The 17,228-nt window shown below is 38.7% G+C and overlaps 1 protein-coding gene across 8 annotated transcripts in view; it reads left to right on the plus strand.

Annotated features, from left to right (window-relative positions):
- The window catches only part of RFX7 (regulatory factor X7), a 161,614-nt gene extending 150,844 nt beyond the window's left edge, over window positions 1-10,770 (plus strand). For all 8 annotated transcript variants that reach the window (XM_063639387.1, XM_063639388.1, XM_063639389.1 and 5 more), the window contains 2 exons: window positions 2,333-2,628; window positions 4,676-10,770. In XM_063639387.1, coding sequence (XP_063495457.1) covers window positions 2,333-2,628; window positions 4,676-7,951 — 3,572 coding nt within the window. In that variant the 3' untranslated portion in view covers window positions 7,952-10,770. The remainder of the gene's footprint in view (window positions 1-2,332; window positions 2,629-4,675) is intronic.
- The last annotated feature ends 6,458 nt before the right edge of the window (window positions 10,771-17,228 follow it).

The following is a 17,228-nucleotide window of genomic DNA, read 5'->3' on the forward strand; positions in this document are numbered from 1 at the left end:
CCCTCCTAAATTAATAGTTGTGTAAAATATCAGTTCTGATGAATTTTTAAAAATATTTCAGTTATACCTTATAAACCTAGAGTGGATAAATTATTCTAGAAAATCATGATGTCTATTAAAAATGTAGTGATATAGTGATCAGAGACTTACTTTTCCAAGGACTGGCCTTCTAAGTGTTAATTCTGAATATTTTAAAATTTACAATAGATTTATCTTGGCCAGAATTACAGTCTCTTAATTAACTTCACTTCTTTTTTTAGTATCTTTTACACATTAATAATGAGTCCGTTTTCTTCTAATTTTACATTTAGTATGTGGGATGTATATGTGTGTAGCTTCTCATTTTGTGGTCAATTGAAGACCCATTTCGGAAAAAGAGTGTCATATAGTTTTTCCTGTCTGCATGTAAACTGTATGACCTAAATCTGTTTATTCATTGTACTGACCAGCAGGAGAATGGTTGACCAGCCTTATCGAGCTAAATAGCTCACATATGTTACCTCGTTTAATTCCCCCAGCAGTCCTGTGAGATAGGTGATATTTATTCCCAATTTATAGACTTGGGGAGGTCAATTAACTTGTCCATGGGCACATAAGTAATGGAGCTAGGATTTGAATCCTGATTTGTCTGTCTCCAAAGCCCAGCTTCACTCAATTATATCATAATGTCATATAGTACAATAAGCTTTAAAAGGAGTGAACCGTTCAGTTTGCTCTGCTCTCTTTCTCCTGCCCCTGCCGACACCTAGAAGAGTACTTCAACGGATGAAGGATTTAGGAGGTATCATGGGGAAAAGAAACATCTCTTTCCTATTTCTCTCATTCACAAAGTCTAACTGAGGGAAATGTTAAATGAATTGAATGAATGAATTTTTAAGGTCTAAGTGTAAATAAAGGTGTGAGTTTAACAAAAGTATTAAAAATTACATATATTAAAAAGAGACTCCATTTTTTAAAGCAATCAGCCTGAGAGGGTAAACACTTTACCTATTGTATCATTACTCAGAACATTTTTAGAATGTCTCTCAAAATTTTGATCTCAGCCCTTACTATATTTTTCAAAAAAGACCTTTGATAGTAGACTAATTTTCATCCTTTGAAGGTGAATTTGTTTTTTTATAAATATAGTCTCCATATTAAGAACAGGTTGTGTTACAAATGTCCTTTTGTAAGTCAGCTGCCTGGAACTCATTCCTGTCTAAAAACCCTGGCAGGAAGGATAAGACAGCCAAGCTGTGAGCCATTGGCAGAGGCTCTCCAGGGTGCAGGTGCTGAGAAGCCAGAGCTGAGGCTTGGGGTCGGAAAGGGGCAAAACAACTGGAGCTGGATTTGAGATGAAAAATTGTGATTTTTAAAAGGGGCTGGGGGTTCAACAGATCCTCATCATTATTGAGTATGGGGAGAGAGTTATAGCTTCCTCATTCTGTTTCCTGCTCCCCACACCAAGTTGTTGTTAACTAGAATGATGAAAAGCAGAAATTGGGATGGGGAAAAGAAAAGAAAGGGCAAGGTGTACCAGCAGGATAGTTGTTCTTCCCCTTTCTTCTCTTCATTGTTTTTACTGCCCACAACTTACTTGCTAATGATCTCAATGCCATGCCCTAAATCTGAAATGAGCTTTTTAAAAATTTTTATTTTATAATCCGTTTTTCCTAAAATTTATATTTTGCTTATTTTGTCAATTTTTTTCAGCGTTTATCTCACTGTTTTAAAGGTTTTCTCAGTGACACTTTTTTGGAATATCTTAACCTTAGTCTTGTTAAGAAATTCTGCTTCTGAATTTCTTCTAGGTCATACTGGAATCATTGTATAGTAGCAATAAAGTAATAGTGCCTATTTCCATGAATTGCTGGTAGGATTAAAAATTGTTTTCTCCATACAAATTTTTTCCATTATGAGGAGTGGCTTCAGCAAATATTTATTGAATTATTGAATGCCTCTCATGAGCTAAATATTAAAATCATGAAAATACATGTATTTATTTCTGATTAGAAATGGGGGGAGGGAAATTTACTGACCTTTGAGAAAATGTAAAAATGCTGTGTTGGCATTTATCTTAGGTTCTGCACATTTATGATATAGCTACTGTTTTTAAAATCCTGTTGTTAACTGAAACTGTCACCTGAGTTGAACCATATTGTAAGATGACAAAGCTATATTGACAATTGTTTATAAATTCGAAGTCTAATGCTTCATTAAGAAATTGTGAGTTAAAATTTGCCATTTTGGTTGCTTTGTCCAGTAGATGGCTACATTCTCAAAGAAATTCAAAGGAACCTCCCTTCTACAAAGGAGAGTATTTATTGTAGCTTTCCTTTCTGTTTATTTTCAGGAATTAAAGGAATTACCCAGCCTTCTGCTTTTATACCTACAGCTGAAAGTAATTCCTTTCAGCCTCAGGTGAAGACTTTGCCATCTCCAATTGATGCTAAACAGCAGTTGCAACGGAAAATCCAGAAGAAGCAGCAAGAACAGAAACTACAATCCCCTTTGCCAGGAGAATCTGCAGCAAAAAAATCAGAAAGTGCTACAAGCAATGGAGTAACTAACCTTCCTAATGGAAATCCTTCCATCCTTTCTCCTCAACCTATTGGTATCGTTGTGACAGCTGTCCCTAGTCCCATTCCGGTAATATAATTAAATAGTATTTGGCCTTATTGGGATGGTGGGAAATCAATTGTTTACTTAAAAGTGGCAGATGAAAAGAAGGCAGGTACAAGGGTAGCCACAAACTGGTTTTGTGACCACAGGAAGATTCCCCTTCAGTCTTTTATTCAGGATGTATGTTGTTGATTACAAAGTAAGCTATGAAACATTATTGAAAATATAAAGATCCAAGACATACAAAGTATGCACATAACCACTCAGAGCTTTATGTAAGAGTGAGTAATTTTCTCGTTTTTAGAGTTGTTTCATCCCTGGCTGAGCCAAGATATTTTTTTTTTTTTTTTTGAGACGGAGTCTCGCTCTGTTGCCCAGGCTGGAGTGCAGTGGCGCGATCTCGGCTCACTGCAAGCTCCGGCTCCCGGGTTCACACCATTCTCCTGCCTCAGCCTCCCGAGTAGCTGGGACTACAGGCGCCCGCCAACACACCCGGCTAATTTTTTGTATTTTTAGTAGAGACGGGGTTTCACCGTGTTAGCCAGGATGGTCTCGATCTCCTGACCTCGTGATCCGCCCGCCTCGGCCTCCCAAAGTGCTGGGATTACAGGCTTGAGCCACCGCGCCCGGCCTTTTTTTTTTTTTTTTTTGAGACAGAGTCTTGGTCTGTCTCCCAGGCTGGAGGGCAGTGCCGCGATCTCAGCTCACTGCAACCTCCACCTCCCGGGTTCAAGCAATTATTCTGCCTCAGCCTCCCGAGTAACTGGGATTACAGGTACTTACCACCACACCCAGCTAATTTTTGTATTTTTGTATTTTGTATTTTTAGTTGGCCAGGCTGGTCTTGAACTTGTGACCTCAAGTGATCCACCCACCTTGGCCTCCCAAAGTACTGAGATTATAAGCATGAGCCACCCCAACCAGCCAAGCCAAGATAATTTAATTGCAGTCTTTTTTTAAAATTTAAACGCTTTTCTTTTTTACATTCAGATGGAGCAAAATTCTAATGTGTAATGATTACTTAAATGTAGGCCTATCCGTGGCTTATCAGATATAGGACTAGAACCTTGGCCAAGTTCTTTAGCTAGTTTATTAACCTCTATTTGTAGATAAGGAAACAGTCTCCTCCTTTCCTATCTCACACAACTGAGGTTATGATGAAGGGACTTTTAAAATGAGAGTAAGTTGGTACTTTATGTTATTATTGATAATAATATTTAGGAGATATTTTACCGTTTTTCTTGTTCCTATTTTCATCATCATGTTATTAAAATGTTAAATACATGGTAACCACACTATTCATTACAAGGCAAACTGGAGTAGACAGTAGTTGTATCTTATTTGCAGTGGTTTAGTTACAGACATTTAAGGTAGACACATTTATAAGACAATTTCCCCTGGCCGGGCGCGGTGGCTCACGCTTGTAATCCCAGCACTTTGGGAGGCCGAGGTGGGCGGATCACGAGGTCAGGAGATCGAGACCACGGTGAAACCCCGTCTCTACTAAAAATACAAAAAATTAGCCGGGCGTGGTGGCGGGCGCCTGTAGTCCCAGCTACTCGGAGAGGCTGAGGCAGGAGAATGGCGTGAACCCGGGAGGCGGAGCTTGCAGTGAGCCGAGATTGCGCCACTGCACTCCAGCCTGGGTGACAGAGCGAGGCTCCGTCTCAAAAAAAAAAGACAGTTTCCCCTATGAGTGAGCCATCTTAGCATAGATTCTGGTAGGTAACCTTTACAGTTGTATGTTTCTTCAAGATTTTATGTCTTCTTCCTGTAACCCCCTTAAATCATTGTTTCAGCAAATATTCATCACAGGTGTGAAGCTTTTAGTCTTCTTAACTGAAAAGTGACTTAATGTTCTTACGTATTTAATTATAATGCATTATGGTTGCATTTGTTACATTTATGTGTCTGATTGTGTAGAACCTGGTTTAGAAGAACTCTCTTCTGACACAGGAACTTTTTTCTTTTTAACGTTAACATTTAATGAATGACTTAAAAGTATATATAGATACATGAATTACTATTTACAGCCTAGACCTGTTAAATCTGATTTTTTGCTATCTTTTAACAGGTCCAGCGGACTAGGCAATTGGTAACTTCTCCGAGTCCAATGAGTTCTTCTGACGGCAAAGTTCTTCCCCTCAACGTACAGGTGGTCACTCAGCACATGCAGTCTGTGAAACAGGCACCAAAGACTCCCCAGAACGTTCCAGCCAGTCCTGGTGGGGATCGTTCTGCTCGGCACCGTTACCCTCAGATCTTACCCAAACCAGCCAACACCAGTGCACTCACCATTCGCTCTCCAACTACTGTCCTCTTTACTAGTAGTCCCATCAAAACTGCCGTTGTACCCGCTTCACACATGAGTTCTCTAAATGTGGTGAAAATGACAACAATATCCCTCACACCCAGCAACAGTAACACCCCTCTTAAACATTCTGCCTCAGTCAGCAGTGCTACAGGGACAACAGAAGAATCAAGGAGTGTTCCACAGATCAAGAATGGTTCTGTCGTGTCACTTCAGTCTCCTGGGTCCAGGACCAGCAGTGCGGGGGCAACATCTGCTGTGGAAGTCAAAGTGGAACCCGAAACATCATCAGATGAGCATCCTGTACAGTGCCAAGAGAACTCTGATGAGGCTAAAGCTCCCCAGACACCTAGTGCCCTTTTGGGGCAGAAAAGTAGTACAGACGGAGCACTGCAGAAACCTTCAAATGAAGGTGTCATTGAAATAAAAGCAACTAAGGTCTGTGACCAGAGGACCAAATGTAAAAGTCGCTGTAATGAAATGCTGCCAGGCACATCAACAGGCAATAATCAAAGCACTATCACTCTACCAGTTGCTTCTCAGAACTTAACTTTCACCAGCACCAGCTCACCACCTAATGGTGACTTAATCAATAAAGACCCTAAATTATGCACTAAAAGCCCAAGAAAACGACTGTCTTCTACATTGCAAGAGACCCAGGTGCCTCCTGTAAAGAAACCAATTGTGGAACAGCCTTCAGCAGCTACCATAGAAGGGCAGAAACAAGGCAGTGTTAAGAAGGACCAAAAGGTTCCACATTCAGGGAAAACAGAAGGTTCAACAGCAGGTGCTCAGATTCCTAGCAAGGTATCAGTAAATGTCAGTTCACACATAGGAGCAAATCAGCCCTTGAATTCCTCTGCCCTTGTTAGCAGTGATTCAGCTTTGGAACAGCAAACAACCCCATCATCATCTCCAGATATAAAAGTAAAACTTGAAGGAAGTGTCTTTCTCTTGGACAGTGATTCGAAGTCAGTTGGCGGCTTTAATCCAAATGGATGGCAACAAATCACTAAGGATTCTGAGTTTATATCTGCCAGCTGTGAACAACAGCAAGATATCAGTGTTATGACAATTCCTGAGCACTCTGATATCAATGACTTAGAGAAATCTGTTTGGGAATTAGAAGGAATGCCACAGGACACATATAGCCAGCAGCTACATAGCCAGATGCAGGAATCTTCTTTAAATCAAATACAAGCACATTCTTCAGATCAGTTACCTCTGCAATCTGAACTGAAGGAGTTTGAGCCTTCTGTTTCCCAGACAAATGAAAGCTACTTTCCTTTTGATGATGAACTTACACAAGATAGTATTGTGGAAGAGCTGGTGCTTATGGAGCAGCAAATGTCAATGAACAATTCTCATTCTTACGGGAACTGTTTGGGAATGACCCTTCAGAGTCAGTCAGTAACTCCAGGAGCTCCAATGTCATCTCACACCTCCAGCACCCACTTCTATCATCCAATCCACAGCAATGGCACTCCAATCCACACACCCACACCCACACCCACACCCACTCCTACCCCAACCCCAACCCCAACCCCAACATCTGAAATGATTGCTGGATCTCAGAGTCTATCACGGGAGAGCCCTTGCTCCAGGCTAGCCCAGACTACACCTGTGGATAGTGCTTTAGGAAGTAGCCGACATACACCCATTGGTACTCCACATTCTAACTGCAGCAGTAGTGTCCCCCCCAGCCCTGTTGAATGCAGGAATCCATTTGCATTCACTCCAATAAGCTCCAGTATGGCATATCATGACGCCAGCATTGTCTCAAGTAGTCCTGTGAAACCGATGCAAAGACCCATGGCCACACATCCTGACAAAACCAAGCTTGAATGGATGAATAATGGGTATAGTGGGGTTGGTAATTCATCAGTTTCTGGCCATGGTATTCTCCCAAGCTATCAGGAACTAGTGGAAGACCGTTTCAGGAAACCTCATGCTTTTGCTGTGCCCGGACAGTCTTATCAGTCTCAATCCAGACATCATGACACTTATTTTGGTCGTTTGACTCCTGTCTCTCCTGTGCAGCATCAAGGTGCCACTGTAAATAACACCAACAAACAGGAGGGTTTTGCAGTCCCTGCCCCTCTTGATAATAAAGGAACTACTTCATCTGCCAGCAGCAACTTCAGATGCCGGAGTGTGAGCCCTGCTGTTCATCGCCAACGTAATCTTAGTGGAAGCACCCTTTATCCAGTATCTAATATCCCACGATCTAATGTGACCCCCTTTGGAAGTCCAGTTACCCCAGAAGTTCATGTTTTCACAAATGTTCACACAGACGCATGTGCCAACAACATAGCTCAAAGAAGCCAATCAGTTCCATTGACAGTCATGATGCAGACAGCCTTCCCAAACGCTCTTCAGAAGCAAGCAAACAGTAAAAAAATAACCAATGTTCTGTTGAGTAAACTTGATTCCGACAATGATGATGCAGTGAGAGGTTTGGGAATGAACAACCTGCCCTCTAATTATACAGCCCGGATGAATCTCACTCAGATTTTGGAACCTTCCACTGTTTTTCCTAGTGCCAACCCACAAAATATGATCGATTCCAGCACTTCTGTTTATGAATTCCAAACACCATCTTACCTCACCAAAAGTAATAGCACCGATCAGATCAATTTTTCTCCTGGAGATAATCAAGCACAATCAGAAATTGGAGAGCAACAATTAGATTTCAATAACACTGTTAAAGACCTGTTGAGTGGAGACAGCTTGCAAACCAGCCAGCAGCTGGTAGGTCAAGTAGCATCTGAGCTCACTAATACTGCATCAGATTTCTCTAGCGATATCAGGTTGTCTTCCGAGCTCTCAGGCAGCATCAATGATTTGAACACTTTAGACCCAAATCTACTGTTTGATCCAGGTCGTCAGCAGGGACAAGATGATGAAGCTACACTGGAAGAATTAAAGAATGACCCATTATTTCAACAAATTTGCAGTGAATCCATGAATTCTATGACTTCATCAGGTTTTGAATGGATAGAAAGCAAGGACCATCCTACTGTTGAAATGTTGGGTTAAATTGTGTTTTATAATATGTAGCACACTGTATCTAAAGACATATGTATTGTATTTGTCTTAATGGAAGTGCCTCCCGCAGCAGAAATACTATTAATTGTGACATTTTAAAAGCGTTTGCTGCAGAAGTGGTTTCTTCAGTAGGAAATGGTTAGACTCGCCTCAGTTCTTAACAAGTGTCTAAAGACAGTAGGCTGTAGAAGAACAAGTATTAGGTTTTAAATTTTATAATGTGCCCCATTTATTCACATTGATTGACTATCCAGCTATTACAAGAGCAGTCGATCTTTATTTTGTATAAGTTAGTTTCATTTCATCAGATGATCTGCACAGAACTCAGAATAAACCATCAATTTTAGGTATAGGCTATTTTGTTGTTGGCATTATCTTTTAGATATAAAATCATAGCTAAGGTGAACTGTAGACAAGAAAGTCTTCCTTGAAACAGGGATAATATTCAGGTTATTATAAATATTTAGGCTTGAAGCATAGAGCTACTGTAGGATGAAAAATCTCTGTAGGACTTTCTGGGGCTTCAGTACCATTTACACCCATGATGAAGGGCTTAAATAGAAAATAATGGAAAATTAAATATTACTTTAAGGAAAGCAAAGCTGCACTAAAATTTTTAAGAGAAAAAAACAAGTAGCCATTTATATTTGTGACCTTGCATTAATATTTAAATGTCGATTTTAATATGGAGCTAGCACACACAGATGCGCAGGCACGCACACACAAAACAAGTAAATGTAACTCCAGGCATTTGTAATTTAATATAACAAATACAAGCATGTTAGAAAAATGCTTTATGTTTTATTATTTGTTAAGTTAGGGGAATGAGAAGGAAAACAAAAGCATTCTCTTAGTTTCATCACAATGGCTGCATGTACATATTGAGATTCTAATTGAGATTTACTTTGAAATTTTTCATTAAAATATTCCACAATAATCAGTTTTTTTCCTCTTCAATTGAGTGAGTGACTGACTGACTCCCTCACTCCTCCTGAATATAGTAATGTAGTTTGATCATAGGATCCCTTTGAGAAACAGGAAGGAGGATAACATAAAAAACAGCAAAAAACATTTCACCACCTAAGGTCTGAAGCCACAAATCTTTATATCTCTGATGAAACAAAGGGGATATCAATAGTACTTGAAGAAGAAGAGCATTTTATTACTTGCTCAATTTATTTATTGTGATAACCACAATTGCAAAAGAAGAACTCAGGATTTGTTTTAAAATGTTTCTCTCTATGGCTCCCATTTTGTTTTGTGAATAATTATTTATGAGTTGCATGTTGACACAAACCTACTCGCTGGTTGAAAGCTCCATTTAAGTGAGTTTCAAGATCACTTTCAAAGAGATTTTTAAATTGCCATTGTTTTTAAAGCTAACGTAAAACCATTTGCTATGCTACCTTGAACCTAGCTAAGCTTTCCTTTACCTTAGTAAGCCAATCAGAAGACTACAATCAATGAATATTTAGCGAATGTGCTGAAGGGTTTAATAAGGTTTTGTTGTTCAATAAATTTGCAAGGTAGGGTATTAACGTATTTTGATAAATAAATGGTGCTAGAGTTGGCGCAGAGGTTTATATATTGATATGTCTTAGTTATTGGCATTTGTGTGTGTTTGCTGTTATCTTGATTTCGTGATTTGTTAGGTATTTTTTTCTTGATGCTAGTTATTTCTTCACTGTACATTGAGACACAGCACTACTGCACACCAAAGTATGCAATACCCAAAGGAAACTGTGTGATTTCTCCTAACAAATGATGGGAGCCTTTCTTTATGAGATACTCTGAAAAGGAGATTTTGAGGCCATTCTAATCCTTTGTTTACATTATTACTTTCCTACTAATATAAAAATAATGGAAATCTTTTTTGATAAAAATATTAAGACTGGAGGATTTTTAACCCCTTGTACAGTATTGCAGCAAACTCTTTAAATTTGGTTGAATTCGTCCAGCAAACTTTCTGGGGTTCATATATTGCACTAAATTTGTTGAACCTGTGGTAGGCACATCTCTTAGGATAAATGCAACCAATACAGTCCACAGATTAAACTTTTTAAATGTGTTTCATTATGAAAAGACAAAATGTCATCAAAGTGACAGATAAAATTGTCTTATGTAGCAATGTGCATTGATCTCAATGAGATATTTCTATTATTCTCTTACATGAGAATATTACAGCAGGAAGAATTAAGTTTAGTTTGCTTCACCATGTTAATACATGATCACAAAATGTGCATGAGTGTTACTGACTTATCTTGTACAGTACTAGGATTCCTGTAACCACTCTTTTTTTTCTTCGCTGTATTGAAACTGGTTCAGTGTTAATCAGGCAAGCATAGTTATTCACAGGTTATTTACTTTATGTTTACTAATTCTGCTTAGTTATTGTTGAATATGTTCTGTTCCAGATTATTTTTATTGTTTTGATGTTTAAAACATTTTGCATACTGTTTATCAGAAGACTTCATGAAGTAAATAATTTTGCATATAATTGCAATAAGCACTGACTTTTGAACTGAAAAGAAGGAAAGTGTTTTTTTGTGCAGTGCTTCTGAGGTTCATATAATAGTCTTGTACTATAATGTGCTTTACTACACGATAAATGACAAAAACAAGCCCTGTTTCATGTTTCATTTAGTGCAAAAAGTCAGATTTCCCCAGTGTTTTGTTGTCTGTTGTACCTGCTGAAACTACAGTAGTTGAATATTGCGGTAGCATTTCAGTTCTCTTTTTTTATTAAAGTGCTCAAAAATTGTTTTTTAAATGTTTTCAAAAACAATTAAAAACATTTTATATTAAACTGACTGGATCTGAAGGTGTTTTATGGGACATATTTTATATAGGCAACACATTTTGTAAAGAGACCCAATGTTATTCTTCCTTTGATGTCATTAACTTTAGGGAGTGAATAAAAAATGAGCAGAAGGCAGAACAGTGCTGCTGATCTGCTGTGTGCTATTAATCCAGAAGAATACACAGATCTTACTTCATTCATCAAAACTCTGCTGTTCACTTAGGATTATTACCAATGAATGGTGCATGGCATAGAACTTTATGTTGTCCAAAAAGCCATCTTTTTGTCTTTCACATAGTGTTTATTTTTAAATGGAGTACGTAGGTAAGTATATTTCTGGAGCTCTGAATAGAAAATGAGAAAATTTTAAGCATAGCTGTGTTCAAAAGCAGGATAGACATTTCCAGGTACCAGAAATAACAAACTGATAAGTGTAATGAAGTTGTAAGCCAGAACCTGGGCTATAGGTCTGGAAGCAGGCCAAAGTAGCCAGAAATGTCAGCTCCTGCAAAGTAACGAAACCAGGGTCTTGAATGGAGTTTCCTCACTCTTGAAACTGAGAAGCAACAACAACCAGTGCCTGGGACTATATATATTGTAGACAGACCTTCTCAAACAGCCTACTCCTCTGTTTACATACATCTTTGTAGATCTGTGATAGTTCCACTATCACCGTAGATCTGGAGCCCTCAGTTTGAACAGGTGGTAGAAGCTATTACAAAAGGAAAGGAGTGGAGATTAGGAAGGGAGAGGTAAAGAGCAGGAAGGCTCCCATGCAAGCTGAGCCTGCAAATCAAAATTCAAAAGTACTTGAAGAAAATGAAACTAATCCTAAGAAAGGCAGTCACTCAAGAGAAAATGAAAGTAATGAACTACCTAGATAATACTATAAAATTAGAATGTTAGGATTCTCAGTGCTCAATGACATGGAAGGGTAAAATGTCAGAGCAGGCAAACATAAGAACCAGTGCATAGAGTCAACCAGTAAGAAATTCTGGGGGTGAAAATACTGTGTAACACCTGAGGTGATTTTGGTTGCAAGTAACTGAAAACCCAACACTGGCTTAAACCATAAGGACACTTACTTTTAGCTTAATAATATTGGAGATAGGGGGTTCAAGGGTTCATTCAATGGTTCATTGTTTACAGGCACCAGATCCTGTTTGTGTTTCTGTTCCATCATCTTCAGCTTTGCTTTGCTGTGTCTATTACCTCATGGTCACAAGATGGCTGCCACAGCTCAGATGTTATACCCTCATAACATCCTAAGCCGGATAGTAAGAGCAGTTCTCAGCCTTTTATTAGAGAGAAAAAAATCTCAGAATCTTCCATTAAGCACTCCATACACACACTGTTAGTCTCATTGTATTAAACAAAGGCTCATCCTAAGGCCAATTAGCTTAGATCCTTAATTAATGCTTTATAGGTAGGAGGGGGGCCCATTTCCTGGAGCATGTGGTCATTCATCTTAAATGAGTTCCATCACCTAGGGAAGATATTAGGGACTTGCTGTTTGGGAGGCAACCAGTAGTGGTCACCGCAAAAAATAGCTAGGTAAGATGAATAAGATCTTGTACCCACCTTCGAGGGGCTTACAATCATAAAGAGTTAAGTGCATGTTCTTTGTTAAGTGCCAACAGTATGTATAATACACTATGTAGAAGAAAAAATAAGAATTTGAAATCTGCTGAACTAAGTATAAGTTTACTGGTGCTGTTAACTGGTATCTTGCCTTCCCCCTATGGGCTGAAAAATCAGGTATTATTGAGTATCATAAATGCAAGTTCCCTCAGCTCCTACAGCATAAGAAAAGACCAAACTTTTTATTTTGTTAAATCGGAAGTACAGATTTATTTTGACATGCATTGTTATAAATGAATTTTTAAATAATTAAAATTATAAATGTATGGATGAGATCGCTTACTAATATTACATCATCTGAAATTTTAAAAATATGCATGCCAGTCCTGTTGCCATAATCTGCTTAGAAAAAAGAACAAAACAAAAAGACTACATTTTTCAAGATTTGATTTTTAAGAAGTACTTAATTCTTGGAGAGGAGAAGAGAGTCATATAAATATATCGTGAGAGTGGTGTTACTGTGGTATACAGAGTATTTCTTTGCATTAGACCCACTGTTAAATAGTTTGCATATATTCTCATGTCCTCATTGTAACAATTTTTAGTGAATATTATTTTTCAGGTGAGAAAATTTTAGTTCAGAGATTAACTGGTGGAGGTAACATAATAACAGGAAGAGCCAGGATTATCTTAATTTCAAATCCCACTTCATACCATTATGCTATACTTAAGATACGTGTTCACAGTGTATCTACTGCAGTTGTATGATCTGGTTGCTTCTTTGAAATTTTCATTCTGGTTTTGAACTTAGAATTGAGTTTGATTTTTGTGGAGTTCTTTATTTAACCTCCCATCCTTATATGTCAACAATTCTTTTTCATTTTTATTGCTTTTAGATTTACCCGTAGTTTGTAACTTTCCTCCAAATTACTTGAATCCTTTTCCCTCCCTTCTCTCCATAGAAATACCCTGATGTATTAGGAGAATGAAGATTTAAATACAAAATTTTGTTTTCCACACAGCTTTTCAAGCACATTTCATACAGGTATACTCTAGTCATATTTATGTTTAAATCACTTAAAATGTCATCAAAATAAAAATGGGACTTTTTTCTTAACAGATGATAAAGTGCCTAAAATATGTCAGTCTCTGTACAAGGTGCTAGAGAAGACCCCTGCCATTTTGAAATTTTGCAATATAATGAAAAAGACACAGTGAATGTCTTTGCAGGATGCAATGAGGTCACTATAGCAGAGGCGGATATTTACCAGTAGTATGCATTCTCCCCTTCTTCCTTACTGTAAAAGTCCTTGATTTTTAGCTGAGCACACAGCCATCTGACCAAAAGGCTACATCTGCCAACTTCCCTTGCAGTTAAGTGGAGACACTTACCGAGTACTCAAAGAGATGTAACCAAAATGTTTGGGTGCTACTTCTTTGCAGTGTTCTTGTCCTTCCTCTCTGCTGGCTGGAATGCAAATGTGATGGCTAGAACTCAAGCAGCCCTCCTGGACTTCATGTTAAAGACACATGCTGAGGATGATTGAGCAACAAGATACAAGGAGCCCAGGGCCTGATGACTTTGGGAGGGAAGATGCCCAACTAGTCCTGACTGCTTACCTCTAGATATGTTTCACATGAGGGAAATAAATGTCTTTCTCGTTTAACTCACTTATTTTGAGTCTTATTTTGAGTCTCTGTCACTCAACACAAATCCAAATTCTAGCCAACATAGCTGCTGGAAGGTTTTAAGCAGGAGTAGGGAATGTTAGAGTCACATGGTGATTGCTAAAAAACATCACAGACGCCCCACATACCCTAGGAATGGCAAACTGTGTCTCTTTTTCATTGGAATTGGTAAATCAGGAGAGGATCCTAGAAAAATACCCTTTCATAGCTTTGGGGGAGGCAGAAATAAGAGTAGATGAATTCTGAGCTGCTGATCAAATTGAAAGCCAATATAGCCTTCTGGTCAGACCTAGGTTTAAGTCTCAGCTCTGCCAATTATAACCATGACCAATTATAACCATTCAAACTTACTTGAATATTAGTAATGATATCCATCTGGCAACCATTTCTAGTGCTGTGCTACATGGTTCTGGCCTGTTCATTATTTTTGCCAACATTTTGAACAAACACACACTAAGTTTGCTGTGGCAAATGTAGATTGGCTTGCTCAATTTCTGTTCCAGCTTCCTCCTTGTATGAAGGGGCGGGAAAGCCAAAAACTACATTTTCTAGACTTCCTCACAGCTAAGTTATGAATATGAATTACATTTCGTCTATTAGATTTGTTATTGAAAGATCTGAAGGAAAAAAATTGAAGCAGAATCCATCTTCCTACTTCTTTTTGGTGACTTTTCTTGCAAGCAAGCTCATGGAGAGTCTTTTAGCAGCAGTGTTCTTGAGTCTATTCTTGTGATTCTTAGGTTTGAAGGTCCATGTTCCAGTGCCAAATCGCCAATTTTGTGAATGTCAAGAGGTGGTCAAGTGGTGCAGTGATGGTGCCAACAGTATCAGCAACTTCCTAGTGTGGCTCACTGCTGTCTGCAGTAATTTCAGAGACAAACTCATGGGTGATGCCCCTGATAATCAGCTCAACCGTATTGTTCCAGGAGTCATTTCTGGAGGTAGTCTAAAGCCTGTTTTTCCATTTACAGTTGTCCCTCAGTATCTGGGCAGGGATTGGTTCCAGGATCCCTAGGGATAATGAAATCTGCAGATGCTCCAGTCCCTTACATAAAATGGCAAATGGCATAGCATTTGCATATAGCCTATGCACATCCTCCTGTATACTTTAAGTCATCTATAGATTACTTATAAAACCTAATGCAAGCCAGGCACGGTGGCTCAGGCCTGTAATCCCAGCACTCTAGGAGGCTGAGGCAGGTGGATCACTTGAGGTCAGGAGTTCGAGACCAGCTCGGCCAACATGATGAAACCCTGTCTCTACTAAAAATACAAAAATTAGCCAGGCAGGGTGGTGCACTCCTGTAATCCCAGCTACTTGGGAGGCTGAGGCTGGAGAATTGCTTTTACCCGGGAGGCGGAGGTTGCAGTGAGCCAAGATCGTATCACTGCACTCCAGCCTGGGCAACAAAGAAAGATTCTATCTCAAAAAAAAAAAAAACAACGCAGTATAAATACTATGTAAGTAGTGGTTATACTGTATTATTTTTATTGGTATATTTTTCTTGTTGTATTATTTATTGGGTTTTTATCCCAAATATTTTCAATCTGTGGTTGGTTCAATCTACAGATGAGGAACCCATGCTATGAAGGGCCAACTGTATTTATAAGCACTTAAACCTCTGCATTAAATCCTTTTCTGTTTAACATACCTAGAATAAACCTTTTCTACACTCCACCCTGACTCATAACATATGCCTATAGGCTAGGAGTCAAGAACATCTTAGATCTGGACCTGGTTCTATCATTCTTTCACCGTCTCTGCACTTTAAGAAATAATGATCCCTGTCCTAGTTACTTCCCAGAATCTTGTGAATCTCCGTGAAATATGACAATATGTTGTAAACCCTAAGTCTAAGAGGTTATCATTATCATAAATACCTGTGTGAAAGAACAGACATTTATCTGAGAGTGGGAAAAATTATTGTCCTTTTTAGCACTTATATGTTATATTTTACCTGAAGCCTCCTTCTACCCCCACCACATACACATCTGTCAGAAGGTAAAGTATAAATCCATATTCAGAAAAGCACTGAACTTTGAATTAATGGCAATAAACAAGAAATAAGTGTTAGTAAACATTTGAATTTAAGCCAAGCTATATCTGAGCATATTTGTTTAACATAGATTATTTGAATCATGAGACCTCTTGTATTTGGACTTCACGTGTTTGAAATACACAGTATAAATTTCCTACCACAAACCTATTCCTAGTTAATATATCTCTTTACTGAATCCTTCATAGTCTTAGCTCATCTTCATAACAGTTCTGAGATTGCTGCCTTAAGAAGTACTGGTAATTTCATAATTGATAAGCCAAGTCCCTGTTCGTTTGGTTTCTATGACTTTGTATTCTCATTCACCTTCTACCTCTCAGGTCCTTCATTCTCAGACTCTTTCAGGGACCAGCTTCCTCTACCTATTATGTAAATATAAAAATTCTTTGACATTCTGTCATTGGTTCTTCTCTTATTATTCTACTTTCTCTCCCTAGTCATGTCAGAAACTCCTACAGCTCTATTGATGGCTTCCAAATCTAAATTTTCACATTTGACCTCTCTATTTACTTCCAGTCTCAAAATCTAAATGCCCAAACTGAAACACCTTCTCTTTTTCTCCAACCTTCTCCGCTTCCTATTTTCTGTTAACAATGTTATCATTGCAGTTACCAGTTGAAAGCTCACACAGCCAGGCATGCTGGCTCATGCCTGTAATCCCAGCACTTTGGGAGACTGAGGTGGGTGGATCACTTGAGGTCAGGGGTTTGAGACCAGCCTGGCCAACATGGCAAAAACCCATCTCTACTAAAAATACAAAAATTAGCCAGGCGTGGTGGTGGGTGTCTGTAATCCCAGCTACTTGGGAGGCTGAGGCAGGAGAATGGTGTGAACCCAGGAGGCTGAGGTTGCAGTGAGCCAAAATAATGCCACTGCACTCCAGCCTGGGTAACAGAGTGAGACTCTGTATTTAAAAAAAAAAAAAAAGAAAGAAAGCTCACATGCCCACATTCCTTCACCCTTTCCTCAACATCAAATGAGTTTCTAAGTCCCATACCTTTGAAATACATATCTATTTGTTTCTTCCTTTCCCTCCTGACCCTGCCTTGGTTGATGGATTTCTCATTTGAAATACCAAATTATTTATAACTTCTGTAATAATTTCTGTACAATGCCATCATAGCAGTCCTTAACTCAAAAG

This window comes from Symphalangus syndactylus, chromosome 5 (genome assembly GCF_028878055.3).
Source record: "Symphalangus syndactylus isolate Jambi chromosome 5, NHGRI_mSymSyn1-v2.1_pri, whole genome shotgun sequence".
In the NCBI taxonomy this organism is placed as follows: domain Eukaryota; kingdom Metazoa; phylum Chordata; class Mammalia; order Primates; family Hylobatidae; genus Symphalangus; species Symphalangus syndactylus.